At 38.5% G+C, this 24,553-nt stretch overlaps 1 protein-coding gene and 1 long non-coding RNA gene across 14 annotated transcripts in view; one reads left to right on the top strand and one right to left on the bottom strand.

The window, feature by feature from the left end:
- LOC110839576 (uncharacterized) overlaps window positions 1-24,553 on the top strand; it is a 146,112-nt gene that overhangs the window by 91,953 nt on the left and 29,606 nt on the right. For 7 of the 13 annotated variants that reach the window (XR_015532570.1, XM_087340448.1, XM_087340415.1 and 4 more), the window contains 8 exons: window positions 5,031-5,216; window positions 7,873-9,087; window positions 9,505-9,618; window positions 10,449-10,544; window positions 10,893-11,042; window positions 11,785-12,063; window positions 13,337-13,513; window positions 20,722-22,773. Coding sequence is in view for 12 of the 13 variants with exons in the window: in XM_087340448.1 (XP_087196574.1) it covers window positions 5,031-5,216; window positions 7,873-9,087; window positions 9,505-9,618; window positions 10,449-10,544; window positions 10,893-11,042; window positions 11,785-12,063; window positions 13,337-13,513; window positions 20,722-22,773 (4,269 nt within the window). In the remaining variant the exon portion in view is untranslated. Of the gene's footprint in view, window positions 1-4,892; window positions 4,914-5,030; window positions 5,217-7,872; window positions 9,088-9,504; window positions 9,619-10,448; window positions 10,545-10,892; window positions 11,043-11,784; window positions 12,064-13,336; window positions 13,514-20,721; window positions 22,774-24,553 lie in introns of those variants that run through there. The other 6 variants (XM_087340472.1, XM_022083926.2, XM_087340428.1 and 3 more) reach the window with 6 other exon arrangements.
- LOC147874894 (uncharacterized) lies at window positions 20,315-24,356 on the bottom strand. Its single transcript, XR_015532614.1, has 2 exons — window positions 23,983-24,356; window positions 20,315-20,932 (listed from the first exon to the last, which is right to left on the bottom strand). It is a non-coding gene; the product is annotated as an uncharacterized LOC147874894 (long non-coding RNA).

The raw sequence follows: 24,553 nt of genomic DNA, 5'->3' as shown, positions 1-24,553 counted from the left end.
TACGTTTTTCTTCCCTGTATTCTCATATCAGACCAACATCTCTGTAGCGGCAGGTTTGAACTTGTTTGAAGTGGTTGAGATTTTGTTCAGTAGCATTTTTGGGGAACTGTATACCCCAGTGTAGTATTTATGTAAGTAAAACTGTGAATTATATTTTAATTTTATTTCATTATTATAATCACAGTTGACTAAGGATATATATGAAAAAACATGGAAACATGTACACAAGTATAAAAGAATGGCTATGTGTTCATTTCAGAGTAAATAAAAGCGCTTTTTGCGGGGGTCATGATTTTGTTCTAGAAAGCACATTTGATGCACGAAACTTTCTTTTTAGTTTAGAAGAAAATGGAAAATAAGTCCCTGAGTGAAAAAGAGATTTTGCGAACTCTCTCTTTGAGAAAGATGATGATGAAGATTCGCACGAAATAGAAGACCATATTTAGGAAGATGTAGTAGGCGATGAAATTCAATTGACTAAGGATACACTACCAACACACTATTTCGGGCCGATGTTGTGTTTGCCCGTCCCGCGCCGTAGCCGCGCGGTCTGAGGCATCATGCTTCGGACCGGCGATACGGAATGCGCGCTGGTTCGAATCTCGGGGGAGAAGAAATTTTCTCATGAGCTTTCGACCAGTTTATGGGACCGGTGCCAACCCAGCATCGTGAGGAAATTGGGGAGCTACAATGAGTAGCGTAATCCAGTCAGGAAAGCTAGCAATGGCTGGGGGTTCATCGTGCTGACCACACGTCACCCTATATCTGGTTGGATGATCGTCCACCCCTGATTAGGAATGTGAACGTGAGGCCAGCAGTCAAGTTAGTCGGCTTTAGTTCTCTGGAGCTGTTACGCCACGGGTTTTTTGTGTTTGCCCCAGGAAAAATGACAGAAAAACAACAGTCGAATGTCAAAAGTTTTGTCGATTTGTCTGCAATGCCCACAAAGCGTGTTTGTGACCTAACTGCTCATAAATTATGAATTTTGTTAAAGAAATACTAAAATATCATTAATCATTACGTATAAGAAAGTTCCTGAATCAATAAAAGTTGTCTGTTCAAACTATAAATCTCCTTGTCATTGAAATATCGCTTGGGGTATACAGTTCCCCAGTATAATATTACAAAGACTATTTATAAGTGTAGTATTCCAGGGTTAATGTTGTTATGGACTGTCAGGGTGAAATACTATAATGGCCTGTCAAAGTATTGAGTTTCAAGAAGTTCTGAATTTCTTGAGTGTTTGAGTTCTTGGATGACCAGCTGAGCGATAATTACAAGTCCTCTGCAGCAGTCCAAATCTGAGAATGTCTGTGTGTGACCTTCGCAAACAGCTTCTTTAGAAATCGTTTATTGGTTCAGAACCTAAACAATAAAATCCCAAATTCGTCCTCGATGGGTGGTCGAAGTCTGAGTTCGACCTCGGACCTGACGATTGCAGTGTGTTAAAGATCCTTATCACAATACACCACAAAAAAACGCACTGGATTGTTAATATAAAAATAATTCTGGGACGCCTGTACATTTGGAAGCATCAGTATCATTTGTGGAACACCCGGTATAATCGAAGGCTTCGGAACTGATTGTGAGACGACCAGAACCGGAACCGACAATGATCGTGTGACCTTGAATATGATCGTGTTTCTGCTCTTTATATCTGTGATTTTGCCGCCAAGTGAGTCACGTGGTTTTCTGCAGTCCAGCCAGAGATTCGAACCGGATGTCAGCGGTGGTAGAGACATTTCTTCTGCTGTCTTTGCGCAGTTTGTTTGCTTGTTGTCTTTTTGAACTGGTAGGCACGCCGATCATATCAGATGCATAAGGGGGGGGTTGATGTACCCCCAAATTATCACCGGGGTCTGTGTCCCCGTGACGTCCACCAGGAAAGTTTTGAGAAAGGAAGATGCTTGTCAAGCCATTTGAGTGTGATTGCTTTATATCTGAATTGGAATAGTCAGGTTTGAATTTACGTATTATATTACATTATGTAAGTAATTTATTATTATTGTTATATGTGAACAATGTATATATACAAATTATTTGATTCAAACCTAGTTTCCGGTCGTAAGCGGCGTAAAGATGTTTACGGTCTGTTTTCAATTCTTTGATAAAAGTGTGACAGAGTCTTCCACATATCCAGCGAAGTGAAACGAACAAAGGTTAAGTTCATCTCGCGGCCCTAGAACACGTCGGTCCATCCTTTGGAAACCGATGACTTGAGAAAGATAATGGGATAATACTAAAATAGATTTTGCAAATATAGAGCTGCGTTTATGGACCGGATATATATGGATGAGCATACAGGGAGGTGGCGGGATTTTGTGGACACGGTGATGAACCTTCGGATAAAATGTAAAGATGAGAATTTCTTGACTAGCTTCGCTTCTCACGAAGGACTGTTTTTCGTGGACTTAGTTAGGCGGCTCTTTAAAATGTCGATAATTTTGGCTTTCCGGTAATCTGCTTCTTCTTGGCGTGCTGAGTGAAGTTAAGGTGGTTTGCCTCGTTTATGTCCGATAAGCACCACAGTTTGACCTCCATTGTTCGCCATGTTTACTGATACGTTACACGTGTAAGTGTCTGGCGTGACCTTGTTGGTGTATTTAATATTTATCGTCTGCTTCTAAGTCAGTTCTCGCTTCCGATACAGCGACATATTGTGGTCACTTTATAAGCCGTAGCCTGCAAATTATTAAACACCTTCGATCACTTGTCTCTGTCTCTTCCACAGCCATGAACGCGAATGACAGGTGCAAGCATTTCATGGTTTAGTTGGAGCATTGACTTGTCGTAGGTTTCATTTGCCACGGTCCTGGACACATTTTGTTTAAGCGAAAGAAATTAGATCAACAATTAGCAAACCATTACCAGAACCGTAGTCTGTGGTCATGGAGCGGAATTATTGTCACTCTGCATTCGTATGTAACAAAAGGTTGCCTTGACAACGTCAAAAAACAAAGAGCAAACGAACCTGGTGAGATCTGACGATCTCGTGGAGGTGAAACTGTCTGTTCTGTTCTTCTGGGTTGTCACGTCATGCTTGGTCCTGTAGTTTGTCGCCAGTGCTTCAGATGAACATATGGCCTCCATCTTCAGGACAGAAGTGAGTCCTGTGATATATACGTTTGTAGGAATCTGCAACGCAACATGACGCTACATTCCAGAACAAAGAGAGAAACAACTGACGCGTGATATTGCGTTAGTTATGATTTATTCACAGTCTGTTGACCGTTACGCTAGTGGAGACATCTGAAGTTGCATCAGGAAATGCCGTGAAAAAAGTAAATCTGTATCTCGCGGTCTCGTGATTGGCACTCCTGCTACGTGAGGTAGTCTGTTCAAATCCCGGATCGAAAACCTTTCATCCTGACATCTCTTGTGGCTTTCCTCAGTGCCTTAATTACGACTCTACCGTTTCCTTCCATATACCTGCCTATTCATAATTCACTCGACGCTATCGGCCAAAGGGTTAGATGAAATGAGAGCGTCGTTAAATGAACCATAATTGCACTTTATAATTAGTTAATGAATAAAATTAAGTCCGTGCATGAATGTTGAATTTCCAACGACTAATGTCGTTTGCGTTCAGTTTCACTTAAATGTCGCTAGGCTCTCAGTCCCTGCCGTTTCTTACCGAACGCGCGCCATTGTGACACTTAAGTGCCATTTCTATTATTACATCCGCGTGCGGAGTAATGGAGTGCCACACGAAACACCCGACATGGCCGGCTGTTCGTCGAGCAGACTGCGGGACGTCAGGGGACGCAGGACACTGAATCATGAGGACCCATGCAGGAACGAAGGCATTTTATAATTGTATCCATAATCCCATCGAAAAAACTTATTGGGCACCTAACAATTACTCAAGTAGTGAAGATGTACCTCTGTTTTATTTTGAAACCTTAAACAAGTTGTTGTGTTCCCGTTAGCTGATTCTCGTCTCGGGGGCGAGGGGGGACGCGGTATTTCGGTTCATGAGGATCACGGATGCAGAAGCTTCCACTCCAGTTTTAGTGGGAAAGTGTCTGTTGGCGTAATTGGAATTCATCCAGTTGAAAATCCGTGAAGAGATCGGTGCGATTGTTTGAAGCGAGTCTTACAAACTAAATCGCAAAGAAGTGAGGTCGCTCAGGACGATAGCGAGTCGTGGATCTTTGTAGGCTTCGAGGTTCTCACGGCGGAGAGTCTGAAGATTGCCGTCTTCTGGGTTGTAACGCCGCGTAGTCTGGTAGAACATCATCAACGTTCCCGAGGCTCTTGCTGTCTCCATCGTCAGGGTGATTTATCACCCTGACGAAAACAGTCGAAATCTGATCAGTATCTGGCGTCTGAGCTTTCAAATTTTTTTCGCTTTTCCGATCTGAGAACCTCGAGATCCAAATGCAGAATATCGCCGTCTTTCCTATTGTGAAGAAACTCCGTCGAGGATGTCGGAGGGCAGAGGGAAGAGAACATTTGGGGCTAAGAGGAATGAAGTGAGAGGAGCTTCATAATTTGGTTTCTTCATCAAATTTCATGTCGGTGGCCAAATCAACGGTGTTCGAATGGGAGGGGCATGTGAAAAACACGAGAGAGACGAGGAATACATTGGAAAAATTTGTTAGAAAAGCCATTGATGGCGCATTCACCAGTAAAAGAACAGAGGCGATTGCACTTGTTGCTAAATTCTTAAGAAGTCTGTTCCATGTGAATAACAGTTTCAGTCCACACACATTTGTTGTTGAAACGTCCTGAAATCCAAAGAATGGGACATCTTTGTGGCCGGTGGGTTGAGAGGGTTGCAGGCGGGGGAGAAGTGATTGTGGTCAACCCTACCGCGAAGTTGGGAACGAACGTGGTCGAAGTATTCTGCGCTGTATCAACTGCGGATGTCAAATGAACGAGAGGACAAATGACATTAATATTTCATGAAGGTAGGAGTGCGTGTGGTTGAAGACGTGAGGGCCCTGTTACTAGAACGGACTACACGGATCGAACCCGTTACATTCTCCATGTTTATTACTCGTGACGACACAACTTGGTTCTTGCAGCGCTCGGACGCATCGGAGCCCGATGTGACTCCACGAGGTAGCCGTAGGTACAGCCCAAGAGAACAAGAATCGCTGTTCGAAGAAGGTGCGAACGCCTGGCGCCCGGAGAGGACGGAGCATCGCCAGCAAAGCAGACAGTTGTCCCAACAGAGGGATCGCGGCGCATGGAGACGGAACGACACACGCGTGAGTCTTGCAGCCTGGCTGGAACGGGATGGGCTCCTATCAAGTACTCTTATAACTGGTGTCACCACGAACCAAAAATGTAATTCTGTGTCGATGAGGCTCTCTCAGGAAGCCACATCTGAAGATATTTTCTGTAACGCAGGCAATTCCTGATGGAATAGGTCAATTTAACCCTTATCGGAAATTAGGTTAGGTTTCCTGATCTTAACTTCCCTGAAGCTTTTCGTGTGATAAAAACATGCATAACATTTAATTTTCCGTTCTCGTTTGAAAGTTTTGTCGATCTTGAACAGTTATAGCCTTACTGTAACTTAAGAAACATGCAATATATACAAACTCAAATACTTATTCAATTGATATCAGCAATTTTCAACACAGATTCATAAAATATTCTACCGCGTATTATATTCTCATCCCCGTAACCAAATTTGCAATAGGCCTTCTTTATCAGTATCAGTCACAGCTCACATTTCCATCTTTCGACATGCTATTTATGCCCTGTATAGATACGTTCGTCTCCTCCTTCTTTGATTTATCCCAATAACTTCGGAATAATTAAATGAATTTTCATGATACTTCGTGTGAACGTAATGCCGTTGCTGTCTTGTCTAAAATTATGCTCTTTGACTTTCTACAAAACTTGATAACAATTTAACAGTTGTATATAACTCTTGGGGGTGGGATGTCGATGATTTTGAAGACACTTGAAAAGAGTAATCCGTATCGGAATACAGGCATTCCACACTCGTTTTTGCAGCTCGCACTTCGAAGTATTAAGTAAGACTTGACTTTCTATCAGCCCTAAATACCCAATACGTCCTGCTCACCCACAGACCTACAACGCACAAACCTCCTACCCTGGCTATCACCTCCACCTACACCCCCGTCCACACCTAACTTAACAGCTTCTGTAACCTAAGTTGAAAGAGGCTCAGCTAATTCCATCCCTCATAATCTCCTCCAGTTTTCTATACCTAAAGCAATCAACTTCCTTGTGAAATTGAACGAATCTAGACCTCGTCTAATCGATTCTGTCGTAACCGAACACCACTACTTCTCGTAACAAAGAGGTGAGCCACTCCCAAAAATTCAAATTTCAAATAAAACCTAGTTTAGCCTAATATAACACTAACTAAAGCAACCCAGCCTAACCTCACTCATCCTGCACTGTTTCACCCTAAGCCAACCTAACCTAACCAATTGTAACCCAAGCCAATATTTACCTAAATTAACCGACCTATAACCACAAAACATAACTTAACCTGAACTCACATCACTACCACAAGAAATTTCAAATTAACATGTCCTTAGATTTGAGGGATGCATTGCATACTGTCGTTATGTTGACAGTCAACCTATCAATAACCTCTCCTTAGCTGACCTAACTTAACCTCACCCCACATGACCGAATTTAATTTAACATAATCCAGCCTAAGGAAACTTAACCTAACCACACCCGACCTAACATAACCTAGCTCGTTTATTCATGGGTGTGATGACACCAACATAGTTTTTTCATAGTTGCAACTAAAACCCATTACCCTGACTGGAGAGTAAAGTTAGGTTCCAGGAAACAATATGCCACAGCTTTGTGCCTCCTCCTTATTCATATATATCGGCCTAAATTTGTTGATACTGTGTTAGTCACATCATCTGACAAATCATGAAAAGTGTCACATTAGACTTCATAAGAACTTTATTCAACATTTCTTCTCTTTATTTGTTTAGATTTTCCTGGAAATTTGTTTACAACAACCTTCACTTGTAGGCAACATTTAACTTCACTTTTATAGATTGCTTTACTTCAGATTTATGCTTTTCTGTTATGTCTGTTTAAACCCTCAGTCCACCAGGTTCACATCCTTTCTTGATTAATCCTCTTAATTGTGGTTTTTGAAATGGCTGAATCTCTTCAAGAGATTTTGGAGGAATTTCAGTTGTTTTGCTTTAGGAAGGTGATGATAAAGAGTGGCAAACTCAGTCTCCAATGAATGAAATTACCCATTTATGTCTATTGCATGTTTTTGGTGAGTTTTAGGTGCTGTTAATTTATCTGTAGGTTGAAGCCTGTCTGTTACATTAGAACTAAAATACTCATCATCTCTGAAATTATCAGTACTGACAGGCCTCTAACAAGAGACACAATATCACAACACTGTAGACTGATATTGATTTTCCTGAATTAGTTACCATCCAATTCCTACATGCTGCATTGTAATGTGTTTTACAGGGTCTCTAGAGGCTTGTGTGTGGGGAAATTGTCAATATTATTGTGCCTTTAGGTTATGCTGGAGCATCAAGTTTTGAGAGAAATAACAATATTATATATTATTATAAAATATAAATAAATGAATTAAATTGAATTATTATTAGCCATCTTCACACAACAAATCAATATTACAAAATCAGGTACTTCATTACATGTCTATGTTTATTATTTTACAAAAAACAGGCAGAAGATCCATCATCAGGCATCGGCTATCCACGCAATTTTGCTCTCCCTGTTGATCTTGATGGTGACTTATAAATCAACTGTTGCAAAGACAATTGCATATCAGATATCACTCTACAAAGAGAAAAACATAACTGTTTGTTCTATTTTATTAAGACATCTTTTTCATGTGTAATGACATATGAGACTGTCCACTGCCTATAGGTCCCTGAACCAGAGTCTGCACCCTCGGTGTTAACTCCAGTGACACAAGAACTTGTCTCCCTACGCAGAATCAAACAGTCTCAGCGACGAAACTTCCAGGAGCCACAATCCACTCTAGAAGAGTCCAGGTCAGAGAGCCCCAGACAGCAGGTTGATGCCACTCCAACCTTCAGACATGCCTCTTCTGAGAAAAATATCAGACAGAATGGGAGCAGGAGGTCTCACACCATCTCCTCCACGTCTGAAAACCCCTCGGGAGAAACTTCAAGGAGGTCCCAGAATAGTAGGAGAGACCCAGTGCCCTCTACAGAGGCTCCCAGGAGATCTAGCAGGCGTGGTGGGTCTACTGGAGGTCGCAGAAAACAGGACTCACTGCCCAGTGGTATTACACCAGCTACTGCACGACATGCCCACAGAGAAACATCCTCATCATCTCTGTTAACAAAGTCTTCATTCAGTGTCCAGATGCCAATTGAAACGGAGGTGCCTAAGGCTCAAATAGGGGCTCCAATACAACTTGAAGTAAAGCAAGATCTTCAGGTGGTTACAGATGTTTCAAAACAAGCAAGCATTAGAGAAGAGAATCTGCTTGATTTCAGAAGAAAAGATTCTTCAGGCAGGAGTGGCAGGAAGTTTAATACATCCCAGGCAAGTGGTAATAGAAAAACGAATGACAGTAATAACACTGTACCTAAGTTGATAAGTTCTGCAAGTACACAACAACCCAGTGGACAGCCTTCACATTATGTTTACAATCTTTCAAATGTGTCAAACACTATCCCTAGAACATCAACTTCATCAGACAAACTCCCTACTGATATCCCAATGACAGGTGTAGGACCCACCAGAGTGATAATCACAGCAGACTCTCCCCCTCAGGGAGAGAACAGGAGATCTGCATCAAGGTCTGAAGGTCATAAGAATCTTGCAGAAGTGAATGAATCAAGAAGTACAGGACAGTTCCAAAACAAGTCCAGATTATCAACAGGGTCAGAAAGAAGTTTCGGTCTTACACAACAGAGAACGCATCTCAGAAACTCTGTCAAATCTGGGGTATCAGCTGATGCAATGCCAACCAATAACCCACGGGCCACATCATGGGACTTCGGTCACCAGATATCATCAAGAAGCAGAGATGCTTCTGAGGACCTTCTGAAGAGTAGAGGTGGAAGTAGAAGGAGTCACTTAAGAGGACAGGATTTTGATCTCCACAAGGTAACAAATGTATTTGTTACAGCATTGTTTAAGTGCGGCTTCTTTAATACAGAAACAAACTTTAGTGTTAAAGTTGAAAGTCAGTTGAGTTAATTTCTCATTCTCAAAATTTATTTTTCAAAGATTCACTTCAACCTTGTCCTCCAATATTACCGCTGTTATTAAAACCTACCATTACACATTATCCTCAGACACTTCAATGCATATCACGTATTCTCAATCTGCTTACCTAACTTTTATTGGGCTCTTAATTGCATCTGTTACATACTACTAATATTTCCAAATTTGGTATGATGCAGAGAAGTAAAAATTTATCACACCCTTAGTGTACTACATTGTGTCATCAATGCTGGAATAGTATAACATGACTAAATTTATTTGTTACTGAGTACCCTTTAGACTCTGTTCTTACTTTAGTCTTCATCCAGCTGGGATAACTCTGACGACAGTACACAAAAACGATTCGGTGCACAGGAGGAGCTGGCACGTCTGCAGAAACACGAGATTCTGAGCGTCAGTAAGGACTCTGATGTAAGTAGCAAACTGCACTAACACATTTGTAATACACTTAAAATGGATGCCAACTGTGGTATGTTACTCTGGGTGTCAAAATCAGACATTAACACAGTGAATGCAAGCACCGAGGTGATGAATCTTTGTTTACTTTGTTAATTAGCATATTATGATGAATAAAATGCAGAAGAACCAACTCTTTGAAACCATTATTTCTTAAAATAGTTTTGAAATTATTAAATTGCTAATTCATTATGACAATCTGATAAATATGTTTTCTCATTAACCAGAAAGAAAAAAAACCAAACGTTTCTGTAAACTGCATAATATTTAGTATGACAATGTACACAAATTCAATTTCCCACATTCTTTTTATTTATTTTGCCAATTATAACAAATGCCCTGTCCATCTCATCCTCCTTGACTTGATCAGTCTAATTATATTTGTCAAGGAATACAACTTATGCAGTTCCTCATTATACAGCTTTCTCGAGCCTCCTAGTATTTCATCCCTGCATTACTGCAAAGTAAAAACTACCAGTTTAAAAGATGTATACATTATACTCCTGTTTAAGGTTACAAGGTCTATAAGTGTACCAAATTTTATTAGACTTGAAGTTAAACAGTTTGACTTCATTTGGTTGATTTCACATGGACTGATTTTTATGGTTATACTGCCACAGTTCTGTTCTCTTGAATTACCTCATGTCAGTTACTCATTGTCACCATGAATCTGTTTACAGATCCTCATTTGAGACAGTCAGGTACACAGCCTGCCTCTAACCCCTTATTTTTGGCAACAGTTGTATAAGGTCCTGATTCCAGAAAAACAATATGCATTGTTCTAGGAACAGGAGACACAAGCAGAGGGCAGCATTGATCAGCAGGACTCATTCATCAGCTCCCATCAAGTGTCACCAGTGACAGCTTACCCTAGTAACAAGGTAAGTAGCATCACTGTCTTGTTCTGAGTGGCGCTTTCTCCAAGGTTTGGAGTCTTCATTGAACTTAAAAATTTACACGAGCCCACTGTTGAACATTATGCTCAGCCAGCCTCATCCTTCTCTTCATCCTGTTTCTCCCTTCAACCATTTTAATATCATGCTCCAGCCTATGCTTAGATGCCCATAAATGTCTTTTGTTACGAGGTTTTACAACAAGTACTCTGTTTCCTTTAATTGTTTTCCTTGTGCTCATCTCAGTAATGCGAAGTGAAGCATACAAATTGTGACGCATCTCATTATAAATTCTAGCACCATTGTTGATGTTTTTTGATGGGATCTGATTTCCAGAGGCCTCTGACAGACAGCAGTTACTCTTCTAGAGGCAGAACACATGCTGATGACAGAAATATGGTAGATTTAAAGATAGCCTCCAGGAGGTCAAGCACTACTAATACTGTAGATATCAGTAAGATCAGACCAAGAACTGCCAGTCTTATGGTGAGTATTACTGAACCACAACAGTTATGAGACTTTCTGAAAAGATGTTAAAATATGCAAGTTCCATGTTTCCCCAGCATACTATTCATAACCATCCTGCAATTGGCCATTTGATGCCACGTAAGCAGTCCCTATATTTACTAAAATCTTGTTCTTAGGCCACTTTCAACATAAAAATCTGTGATGGAACCCAACTCTGAAGCCACAAACTGCACATACAAATGTTATTGGTTTGTAGGTTATGTATGGGCTGTCTGAAAGAATTCAAGAATGGGGATAATATATCATGAGCAAATTACAACAGAAGCAATACTTCAGTGGTTTAAGGTTCTTCTGTTTAAGTTAAAAGCAGTTTCAGTTTATATTAAGTTTATGAATGCTGAATGTATTATAGGAGGCCAGAGTAGACATCTGTGGAAGGAAGTAATGACTTCTATGTTTGATAGGCTAATACACTGAGACCTATGGCCAGGAAGTTGTGATGTAATTATTCTAGTACATCCATGTAGTTGGAAATTCTGATATGACCCAGTGACTGGTATTCATTCCTGTAGGTTATGCCACTAGATGGCTCTTACAACATGGTATCAGTGATAACATTTCATGAAAGGCATGGAATATTGTGGATATTTTAATCTTTCAATGTGTATTTAGAAGTGTTGTCTAAAACCTTACTTTTTGAGCATAAATTGCTTAACTTTTTAGGTCTGAATGTGTTAGTGTCCTTGCATTGTTATTGCAGCTAGCACCAATGCCCCCATCAAATTACACAGAGAACAATGTACAAGAAATCCAGCATCGCAAAGTGCGGTTGGTGGGGAACTATAATCACCAGCGAGGCAATAAGTTCAGCGAGATTCAGATACAGGACAGTAGCAATGAGGGTAATAGTGTGGTGACCACTTTATCACCCTTCACTAGGTATAGCTCCAAGAAATATTCTGCTGACATTGACGAGAACAAGCTTGATAAACTGCCATCAACTACTTCGAGAGGAAAATCCAGTGAAAATGGATATCAGGTCAGGAATATTTATTACACATTCAGTTTAACAGTATTTTCTCCCTGTTTATGGGTATTTTGAACCATCACTGTTCAAAATTGCAAGACAATACTAGTGTTATTGTGACTTCACAAGTTTACATGGCCACCATGTTGATATTTCTGGTTACAAGGGTTAAGACAGCGGAGTGATGCAGGCTTGTGCCAAGCAAATCTGCTGCCCGGGCGCAAGCACATTCTGCCACCCGTATGTGTAAGTCCTACATTTTTAGATTACCAAGTTTAATTATGGATGGATTTCAGTTCTTTTTAGCGCCCCTTCAACCATGGCTCCCATAGGCAATTGCATACTTTGCCACCCTCTGGTGCTAGCCCTGATTTTCAGCACTTCAATGCAATGCCTAAAAATTCTGTACCTCCATAGCAAGTTGTCACCCTTCTAATGTTGTTGCCTGGGTTTGATGCACCCATAGGGCAGTGTGGCTCTGGTGTGATGTTTATACATGTTTCTTGAAAAGGGCAGCTATTTGGCGTCTAATATTGATGCTGTCATTGAATCTGAAGATAGTCATATATCTCACTAATCCATTTCCTAAGAAGGAACTTTGTTCCTTCCATTATCCCTCTTTCAAATTATCGAAAAGCCATTCTGTGTATCTTGCATAAGCAGACATCAGTTGCTCCAACCACAGAGATGCCCAAAAATTGTCAACATCAATATTGATACTTCTGCTTAAACCTCAACAGCATAAAATTCAACAAAAATAGAGGCATGTGCTGGATGTTCAGATCCTGTTTTGCCATGTGATTGGCACTTTAATTGTTCTTTCCTAATTTCTTTATCGCTCCTGGTGAGAACTTCTTCATAGAAGTGCCAATCACCTATTCATTTGGCTCTATTAAATAGCCTTTTGCGTGGTCATTCATAATGTTTGTTGGGGTACATTTCTTGGTCAGTTAGATATTCTGGACTGGCAGTTCTGGTGATAGAATGGAAGAATATATTCTGGAAATGTTTTATATTATTCAGGAGATTGGTTGTGAGAATGGGAGGCAGCTGGAGCAGGCTTAGAATCATGTCCAATGGTATATTTTGATATTAGTGGTGATAAGCTTTCACATTCTGATCTTAGTGTTGGTTGATTGGTCAAAGTCATATTTGAAAAATGTTGATAAAATTTTATTTGTACATACCTAAAGTGAAGCTTACATTGTGCTGGCAAATACTAAAATGAAGATACCAGTATCAGGTTTAACTGGAGTCCATTGAAGTGTACCGGACATATTTGCAGGTGTCTACGGTCACTCCACAGCCAGTAATAGCCAACATCCCTCGGTTCAGCTCACGGTACCGGAGCAAGCTGTTGCGAGCAACAGGCCATGGTCTGCGGTTAGCCACCACTCCAGTTTATGTGCCCACTCTTCCAACAGTCAGCACCACCAGCACCACTGAACAGACAATGCTCTCTGTAAGTCTTCAACAGCCCACATTGCAGTGGTAAAGCTGGCTGAAAACCACATACTGACATTTCATCATTATGATAGTAGTTTATAACAAACATTACAATGTGAATTTCATTAAAAATATCCAATTACATATTTATTTGGTTTGCATAGAATACAGCATTATTTTCACTGAATTTTGATAACTTCACAATGGACTTTGGCACTTTGTAGCAAAAAAAATATGGTTTAATACACAGAATGTCCGATAATGAGTGCACACATTTTAAATATTTTTATTGAGAAAATAAACAGAGCCACGCGACAGCAGAACTGACAAAGTTTTACATACGATGCTTGTTTTATTAAACGCAGATGACTGTGTGCATGTGTCAGTTTGAGAGACAGCTGCATTTCAGAAATCACTCTGCAGTTGATTTAAGAATGTTAAACCAACTTTTATTGTCCATAATACAGTCTACCATTTGATGGTCAATTTTAATTGATACAGTTTAAAGCAGACATAAACGCATATTCCAAATCCATGGGCCTCACAACAGTGTACAGTCATTGCATAGTGTTTCATTTGCTTTATCTCCAGATAAGACAACTAGGCTTGGTTGTCCTTGTATTCTCTTTCCATTTATAGCCATGTCTTTTGCTGCAAAAGCAAGGTTAAAAACTAGTTCCCTCAAATTGTAAATATATCATTCTATTCAATAAACCTTCTGTACTAGAAAATAATATATAAAAAAAATATTTTTTATCCTGAAGTTCTGTTACTTATGCTGGAACATTTAGCCATTCTGTCGCTTATCAGCATAGTTTATATGTGATCTAGTTTTGTACTACTTGGGGCTTCAAATTATTCCACGATTCATATAAAAACTCTTCTTAGGTGCAGATCAGTATGATTTAACTCCCGGTCTTGTCTTTCGAACTGTGATATTGCCATAATTTCCACTCCCAGTATGCCATTTTACCTTTTCTAGTCCCTCAGGTTAAAAGTTTGGAGCACTTTTTTAAATGCCAAACATCACAGTAAGCAATTTTCTTGTTGTAGAAAATAGGTCAGGGAATTTAAAGTGCCCTACTCATCCATGTACATCTAGTGACCGACATCGTCCACACTTCTTCCAAGCTGCATAACCATATGATTTGAAGGTGTCTTATCAGCAGTCACATCTTTAGCTGGTTTGCTATGTAAGCCCTCATGTCATAAGTGTACCTCAAAAATAGCAAAGATTGTAGATTATTATGTCACATATCTTGTGATACTTTGATATATCAGGAATATTGGTACAGGTACTTCCCAGCTTCCACAAATGATCCTAATTCTGTTATTCCCTTTGTGTGCATGGTGGAGCTAAATAAGAAAAAGCAGATTTTGAATAATTAATTCTGATAAGAAAAATGTCTAGTGCTATTTGTCATGAACCAGTTCTTCATTGAAATCCTTCTCTTGTGCCTCATTTAAAGAATCAGCACATTGAAAACTTTAATTTCTTCACTTGTGATACCCTGTGATGACAGGCTGCTAGTTGCTTGTAGGATGTATTACAGATCTGATTCCTTTACTAATACTGTGACCAAGAGCTCTGTGAGTAATCGTTTGGAGTATTCTGTGGGAGAAGAATCATCCTTTTTGTCTCATTTTGTCATGCTCATTTATACACAGCCTTCCTTATCAACTACCAGATAAGGTTTTAAGTTGGAATACCTTTTTATTTTTGGCTGTACTCTGTAGCTTTGAAATAGACTTTGAGCACAAGGCTGTAAAGTGTTTCAGTAACTTGGTCTGAAAGGGCACAATTGAATTATTGATTTCATACTGCTAAATGGTCCTGAAACATTTTGATATATTTCATTTAATTATTTATAGGTTGATTATAAAATTATTTTTACAGTGCTGTACCAAAGACACATTTTTGTGCTTTGTTTAGGCATTCTATTCTTTCTTGTTCAATTTTGGTTTTCAGTGAAGCAACAAATTTGAGAAGGTTTCATGTCACTTAATGACATGCAATTTGTGCATTTAGTGGTTCAGTTCATTGTACAATATTATTAGTGCATGGCCTACAGTTATGGTCGGATGTCGATCGTGTTTAAAACATACATTTCCTCTGATTCCAAAAAGGAATAATTAGAATCACCTGCAGATTATGGTACTTGGAGAGCAGAATTAGTACAAGACAAGTAAAAGGATTTATAAGATCCAGTATTGGGTTGGCTCATAATGCAGCAACTGATATCAAGGATTATTCTTAATCCATTGAATACTCCATCCTCTTCTTCACATAAATTTTGGTCGCTTTGTTATTGGATGAATGAAATTTGTTCTGCCATCAGCATTACATCCTGCAAGCGACTAACAGTCTACCACCGGAGGATATCACAGGTAAAGAGGTGAAAGTTTTTAATGCACCTCTCTTCTATAGGGGGCACAAGAAGAGCTACTGGTGCATGACGATCAGTGTTAGACTTATTAGTCAATGTGTATTTGTTCATATTTTAGTATTACGATGATAATGAAACTGTCGCCTTGCGCCATCTACAGATAAAAGCAAAAGTAGGATCATCTGTGTAAGCTAATAAATGCATGTACTTAAATGTATGATACTTTGTGGTGTATTGCCATGAATGACCTCTACAATGGGAAAATTGCTTCTTCATAACAGAAGGAATGCCCCAAATTTTTGTTTCTGGGGCCCTAGAAAGGAGGAAATAGTATACTGTATAAATAGAGATGATAGCGACATCAGAGCAGTGTGCTGGGAAGAAGAGAGGCAGGTATAACACATCCATCTGCAGGTGAAGGGAATTTGTTGTATGAATTGTGGAATGCTCTGAAGCACCAAATAGTACAAAACTACGACACGCATGAGCTATGTTGATACAAGTGACAGGATGGCATAAGTCATGGGACATTTATTTGTTTGTCACAAATTATTTTATGTGCGTTCCAACTAACTGTGCATAATAGCAGCATACTGCTCAGTCATTAAATCTGGTTAGTAGCCCCTTAGTACAGGAGTTTAAATTCCCAATCCCTGTGTGCTAAAGCTTAATTAGATGTAACATTAGTTTGTTTCTGTGTTCTGTGAAGGCCATCAGAAAAATGGTATCCTTCCTTGGCTTCATCTGATCAGAACTTCAGTCCCCTTGGGCAAACCAGTTGTGATGTGAGGATGGCAAGCTGAAGACAAGATTCGTTTAACTCTTCACATGTGCCAGTCTATATTCTAGAATTGCTGCTTTATTTATCATTGCCTGTTGGTCTGTTTGAACAGAGAGCTGTGATATTATGTTAGATGTAGTGGAACCAGTAGCAGTGGCTATTTGATGAAAAGCAAACAGACTAGTCTTTTTATAAATGATTTTATTTTTTATACACCATAGATTTCTTATAGTTTTGTATTTGGTAGTTTCAATAAAGTGGTTTGATATTTCTTAGAAAGATTTGACTTCTTTATTTTACATGATCCTACACACTCAAACCAAGCTGTACTGAGAGTACACACAAGAGGAAGAATGGAAATATCAGTTTCTGAGCCTTCAGATATAAAATTAATGAACAGATTAACCAGGACATGCATTTATGAACAATTTTCTGCAGTCTTTTGTTTCTTAAGTGCATTTATTAAAGATCAAAACGTTCAATTAATTTTCAGTCAATTTTCTTTATTTTGTAACAAAAGAGAGTAATACTACCCACCATGTCCATGTGTATGCCTTATTCAATAATTTTAAAATAATTTACATTTATATATAGAACTTGGTGTGAACATCATGCAACTAGAGACTGTCATCTTTGTAATTTTTAGATACATCCCATTATTAGTGTGATGCAACTATGTGGCACTAATTAGGGGTGTTAAGGCATTGTTCATACCAAAAATTTCATCAGCTACAGCTGTACTTGCCTAAGTAGTCTTTCTAGCATACTGCTGTGATACTTCTCTCGTCTTTACTTATAATATTTAATTTCTTTCTTTTCATGGATCTGGGGCCAAAATTTTGGGGTATTTCTTCTGTTATGCCAAACAGGGTCACAGAGAAAATTTTCTGTTGTAGAGGTCAACACTTTTAGTACACCTTGAAGTATCGTGAATTTCAGTACATGCACTATTCAGTTTCCACAGGTGATCCAACTTCTGCTTCATTCTATGTGGAGGAGGGGGATTCATTATTAGCATAATATTAAAATATGAACAAAGAGGATTTGGGTAATTCCTTTAGACAGAACAGATGTCTAGTACTGTTTGTAGTGCACCAGTAACTCTTCTTGTGTCCCCTATAAAAAATAGGTGCTTTGAAATTTTTCACCTCTTTACTTGTGATATCTTGTATTGGCAGGCTGCCAGTTGCTTGCATGACACTATACTGACAGCTGTACAGATTTCATTCCTCCAATAATAATGTGACCAGAAACTGTGCGAGGAAGAGTTTGGAATATTCAATGGGACAAAAATAATCCATGATGCCAGGTGTTGAATTATGAACCAGTACAACACTGGGTCCTGTAAATTCTTGTACCTGTCTAATACTACTTCTGCTCTCCATGTACCATCATCTGCAAGCTGTTCTAATCATTTATCTTTTGAATTAGAAAAAGATAGTTGGAAACTGTTGGCTCATCTACAAGCTTCGCTCCTGAATCATGGTATGGATACATGGTTCATACAGCAAATTCAAGAATGCAGATGTTGAGTGAGTTCTTCAGCGGTTTCATTATTTCAAAATTGTGGCTCCCTTTGTCTGTGGATCTATTGCCACCAGTTTTCTATCTTTGGGGGTATTTGAAGCAGAATATATACAAAAACAACCCATTCACACCAGAATAATTTAAACAAAATATTAACGTATGCATTTTAAACTTCACTGCATAAACTCTTCATTGAGATGGATCAGACATGAGGAAAAGAGTATATGCATGCACCACTTAACATGGTAAATATTTTCAACATTTCATATAATATTATATTTTGTTTTTTGATTTCAATGTAATTCAGTTTTTGACAACTAGAATATGTGCCAGGAATGTGTCTCATGAATTTTTTAACACTTTGTATATTAAGAGCGGAGAACAATAAGGTTACACAGAGTTACACTGCTGCAGTGTATTTGAACCTTAACACATCAGTTATCATTTCTAAGCTTGAAAGCTGGGGATCCATTCTTCTTATCTTCATCCTCATCAATATTTTAAAGGACCAAAGTCTATTGGAGAACATTTTGGGATGGGTGTAAGAGTGGCCTAATTTTCACTTATACCAGTGCTTCCCAAACCTGGGTAAAAGTGGTTTTTCTCTGGGTAACGATACGCCCATTTCTTTGTGACTTGACTGAAATCCCCGATAGTGTTAATGGTTTTGCAAAGCAAATGATGGAGCTTAGGTCAAGCAGTCAGTGCAAATTGTTATTTGAAGAAAAAAAGACCATTTGGAGTCTTTCTGGTTATCAATTCACGATGAATATCCTGTGGTAGCTGGGGAGGCCGTGATGCAATTATTGCAGTTTCCAAGCACCCACATGTGTGAAGTAGGATTTTCCTCTCTTGCCTTCATAAAGAGCACAAAACGAAACTGTTTGCTGAACCCTGAATACGTTGTGAGGTGTGCTATGTCTCCTATTGCTCCCAATTTTGTGGAACTAGTAAATAAGATGGAGCATTGACATTGTACTCATTAGCTGGGACCTGGGTTATGAAATATTCATGGTGAATAATTACCAAATTTTTTGTGGCAGCTATAATGTTTAGAGATGTTTAAAATAAAGACATTGCATCAAACATATTGTTTGCTTCCTATTTTTACCGATCTCTCTTCACTTCTCATATGTTTTCTGTACAGTTAGTGTTTTACCTACATTGGGTAAAGAAAGGACTTTCTGATAAGCGGTTTTGGGTAATGAAGGAAAAAGTTTGGGAAATAGTGACTTATACTATGTTAGCAAAAACTTAATTGCAATATAAATGGTATTGATATCAAATTTTTCACAAACTTTTAGACCTGCAAAGTTTTGCATTGTACCTATTACATCTGCCAATGTGAATTTCAGCCTGTACTGAACATTTTGACTCTGAGAGCATATTTTTACATCATTTGGTGTCAGTATATTAAAGTTTTATCAAACATATTTTGATCAAGATCCATATTTACCCATCAGCATTGTCAATAATTAATCAGTTATTCATTTCATAAAAATGTTTCCCACTTTTGATTCCTAACTGAAGTTATGAAGCTAATAAAATTATGAGTTACATTAATTTGTCAGTGTTACCTACACATAAACATACTCTTATCTAATTTTATCTATTGAAATTTTAATTTTTGTTTTTCCAATTTCTATAAATGTTTGCTACATCCCGTCACAATATAGCCCACAATTGTTTCCTTTTTTTCTCTCTCTCTTCTGCTCTGAGGGACATGAGCATTTGTCTCATAGTGTTCAGCACTGTGACTCCTATTTTCAACTAATCCAGTATTGATCATGTGAGATGTATAAGAGACAAGAAATCAGATTCACAAGAAATATTATAGAGTTTATTTAATGCAAGAAAAACCACGTACTGAATGTGTTTGAATTCTGCGAACCATAACATGATAGAAACATTCAGCCTAATTGTAGTTCTTTCAGGCATTTTATTTGCAGCATAGGATGGCTTATAGGGAAGTAGAAGGTGTATGAAGTAAGGTTATGCTATTTAATGAAAAACGTATTCATGCCAAAGAAATGTTGGCAGATACCATAAACAGGATATGCTATTAATATAGCATGCAGTAGTAACTGTGTACCACCTCCTTTAACATTCAAGTAACTCTGGATTTTGCTCATAAAGTGAATTTATTTATTTTATTCAATTCTCAAAATAAACAGTGACCTTTTTCATCAACTGACCTTTGTAACTGAGATGTTTTCTTGAAGACAGGAAACAATTGCATATATAGCATATAGTTAAGCTTTACCTTATAACCTTTTTTCATGCCATTGAATTTCACTTTTTCCTGGCACAATCAGATCAGTCATAAATCATTTTATGTACTGTATTTTAGTACCTTAATTGTTGCAGGCAACATTTAATTTTCTGTGTTCTATGTGGAACGAATGTTTGAAAGATTAATTATGGCATACACAGCACAACACATTACTTCATAGGCATTATTAAGCCTGTTACAGTACCACCAAGTACACTGCTGGTTGAAGGAACTTATTGAATTTGTCATCCTTGCAGGACACAGCCTCTGATGCCCTGAATCTTCTGGATGTCACCAAGATGAGTACACCATCTAGTTGGAAGAGTTCCATCACATCCGAACCTATCTCTCCCACTCCATCACCAAGCAAGGATTCCACACTCAGTTCTTCAAGTTATCAAAACACTAAATGGGCTCCAGGGTCCAAGTTTTTTGTCAATAGCCGTAATTTCACTCCACTGTCTATCTCTGTGGAACAAACAGTTACTAGAAGTGCTACAACAAAACATTCAAACAACAGGAATAGACTCACAAATCAACAGTCCAGTGCTCTTTCTAATAATTCTCTCTCTCATGAAAATTGGAATCTACAAAAAGGTATAAAAAATTCTGAGATCAATTCTGTAATATCAACAAAAAACTCCTCAAATATAAACATAACTGCTGCAAAAGACATGCTTAAAAACACAGAGACAGTGGAATTTACTGCCAAACCAAGGCAGAACTTTCTGACTAATTTACCTCTAACTACATCAAAAGAAATACAAAATGAATCTAAAGAAAGTTTCCCAACTGAAACACCACCAATCATGAAGATCAGTATTAATAACAAAAAGAACACTCCAGACACACAAAAATACAAAAGCTTGACCACTGAAGCATACTTTACATTAGACCAAAAATCAAAAACTACCGTTTTTCCCCAAAATAAAAACTTTAATAAGAACTGGTTGTCAAACTTTCGTGACATTTTCCTGTCAACTACTGTTTCCCCTCCAGCTATGGCCATAAAGATAACTACTCCTGCCCCAGCTATGACAGACTACATGCCAGTGAGGTTGACTACTACTCCTAGGCCTAAACTGAACAGCATGTCCCGTGTTGTCAGAGTGCGAGAGGTTAAAAATGCCCTGGAACCAGCTACAAATTCTATATCAACCATTGCTGACAACAGCATTCAAAGGACTACTTCTGCAACAACACCCAGACCACGCAGTGTTCAGACTCGAGCAGCCACAGAGGTACCAAACATTTTTACAACCACAGATCTACCACAAACAGCCACTGAGCTAATCATAAATATGTCATTACTGGACATATCGACTACAACGTTTGACACTCTAAACTTGCAAACTACAAGTCTATCAACCACTGATGTTCCAGTCACTTCTGTGTCAACTTCAGATTTACCAACCACAACAGAACTAATAACAGTAGCACAAGGCATGGCCATTCCATTAACCACAACCATGCCAATAACCATAAATATACCTACAAATGAAGAAACAACCATTCCCACAACCATTCCTACAACAGCTGTACCAGTAACCACAACTATTCCAACAACCACAACCATTCCAACAACCACAATCATTCCTACAACTGTACCACTAACCATAAGTATTCCAACAACCACAACCATTCCTACAACATCTGTACCAGTAACCACAATTATTCCAACAACCACAACCATTCCTACAACATCTGTACCAGTAACCACAAATATTCCAACAACCACAACCATTCCTACAACAGCTGAACCAGTTGCCTCAACCATTTCAATGACAACCATTCCTACTACCACAGCTGTAACAATAACCACATTTCCAACAAAAATTCCTACAACCACAGCTTTACCAATAACCAGAACCATTCCAACAACCACAACCACATCTGAAACGATAACAGTTGCTCCCAGCACTGCCCAGCCACAAGTTACAACTCCCCCTATAATTACATCACAGACTGCAAATAGTAATGTCCAACCACTCTCTGTCACGCAGACGACTACAACCGCAGCCCCTCAAGTGTTTACAACAACAATTCATACCCCAGTACCATATGTTATATTTGGGATCTACCCCAATGGAACAGTGTTCAGGAAACTTCCAAACTCAGACTTCAAAGAACAGGTACATGAAAATGAAATAGCTCGCCGTAATCCCTTTTATCCAGACCACCGCTATTTTAGCACCACGACTCCAGCACCGGCACATTCTGTATATAGTAATGAGGTTGCACTACAAGCACCAGGCTTTGATGATGGCTCAGATACTGCAAGGAATGTTATTCAGGATGAAGATGTGCAAGTAAGCTTCTGTATTTGTAGTTGTGGTTTGGGAAGGCCTGTGAATACACACTGCATGCAAGACCATACTTGCATGGGTCACTGTTCATACATACATCTTTGTTACATTGCATGCACCCAGTAGTTGGTCAGATTACAAAAGGATGTGAGAGAGAACTATGTTTGATGTTGCACTGAAATCATCAACATTTTTACTAAATATTATGACACCTGTGCCATCAGCAAATATTATGGGTTCTAATAAGGTATTCATTGTTGGAGGAAGGTCATTTATGTATATTATGAAAAGAAAGGGCCCTAGAATTGACCCCTGGGAAACTCCATGTTTTAAGGTGATTTTACTTTGACACTTGGTATTTGATCTGTTAGAAAGGATCTGAACGATTTTGCAGCTTTTCTGCGAATGCCATAAAAATGTAATTTTGTTATCAATATTTCATGATTTATACAGTCAAAAGCTTTTTCTAAATCACAGAAAATTTCTCCAACATGCATTTTTTATTATTGCATTTTTGCACATTGTCTGTTTGAAGGTTGCTTCTTCAGTGAAAACACCTTTCTTGGACACAAATTGTTCTGGGACCAATATGTTGTTAGTATTCGTATGATGACTTAACCTACTGTACATAATCTTCTTAGGTATTTTGCACGAAGTAGTTACTAGTGAAAATGGCCTAGTTTTATCACCTTTCTTGCAAAGTAGTGAAGATGAACTGAGTAAATTCCTGTGTATAATGATTATTACAAATGTGGGATAATGGGTGACTAACAACAGCTGAAAAGCTTTCAAATTTTTGCTTGTCATGTCAAAGTAACCTGATAAGTTTCTTGTTTTGTTTTTTTTAATTTGAGGGAATGTATTATACTTTTTATTTTAGTTTCAGTAGTTAGAATAAATTTAATTTTACAGAAAATGTGTATTTTAAAATTCAATAGCATCTTCTCTCCTCCACTTCATGTTAATTTAACCTTTTTCCATATCAACGTGGGCACCCAAAAAAAGCCTTGGAGGGCGCCATGGCGTCCGCGGGCACCGCATTGGGGATCACTGTTGTAAGGTTTAGAATCGTTGACTATAGTGCCATATCATTTACTGTTATATATACCTGGTTCTATGTCATTACTTACAGCGCCACACTTCCTGAACTGCGATCAATTTGGTTATCTAAATTTTACAGTAACATATCAGTATAAACTGACCAAAACTTACACTGAATATCTTGCATGCTGCTCCTGTACAGCAACTAAAGATTTTACATATTCATTTCTAAGCAATCAATTGTGAGGAAAAATTGTTCACATTAACAGATTTAACATAATACTACAGATGAAACCAGAAAAGTGTTGAAAGTGTGAACTGTTACAGAAAACTTTAAACATGGCAAATTAGCATAGTATCAAAGTATGCCTAATACCAGAAAGGATGTTGATTGCATTCCCAGAAATGTCAAAAACTTTATTCCCATGTTAATGAATATCTACTAATACTCTGCATTTTTATTTTGAAAACACTTTGGAGAGCATGAAAGTTTTGCATGTATGTATGCACATGCTGAGATTAAAATTGTGAATTTTTGAACTTGATTAAACTTATTCTGTATGGATAATGGTGGCCATGTTTTTCGGTGGTTATAACAGCTGGACGGTTGAGTGCTCATGAATGTTGGCTGGAAACCGGGAAGAACGTGATATGAAGCCGAAAGTCAAGCTGAAACTATCGCCCTTTCTAGTCCTCCAAAAACAATATTTTCCTTCATTCAGTTGTAGGATAGTTAATGGAG

The sequence above is a fragment of the Zootermopsis nevadensis genome, unplaced genomic scaffold, assembly GCF_977971745.1.
Source record: "Zootermopsis nevadensis isolate Lab colony 2312 unplaced genomic scaffold, Znev_1.0 Znev_ptg000003l, whole genome shotgun sequence".
Lineage (NCBI taxonomy): Eukaryota > Metazoa > Arthropoda > Insecta > Blattodea > Termopsidae > Zootermopsis > Zootermopsis nevadensis.
Note: the sequence above shows the minus strand (reverse complement) of the source record. Positions and strands in the feature narration are given on the sequence as shown.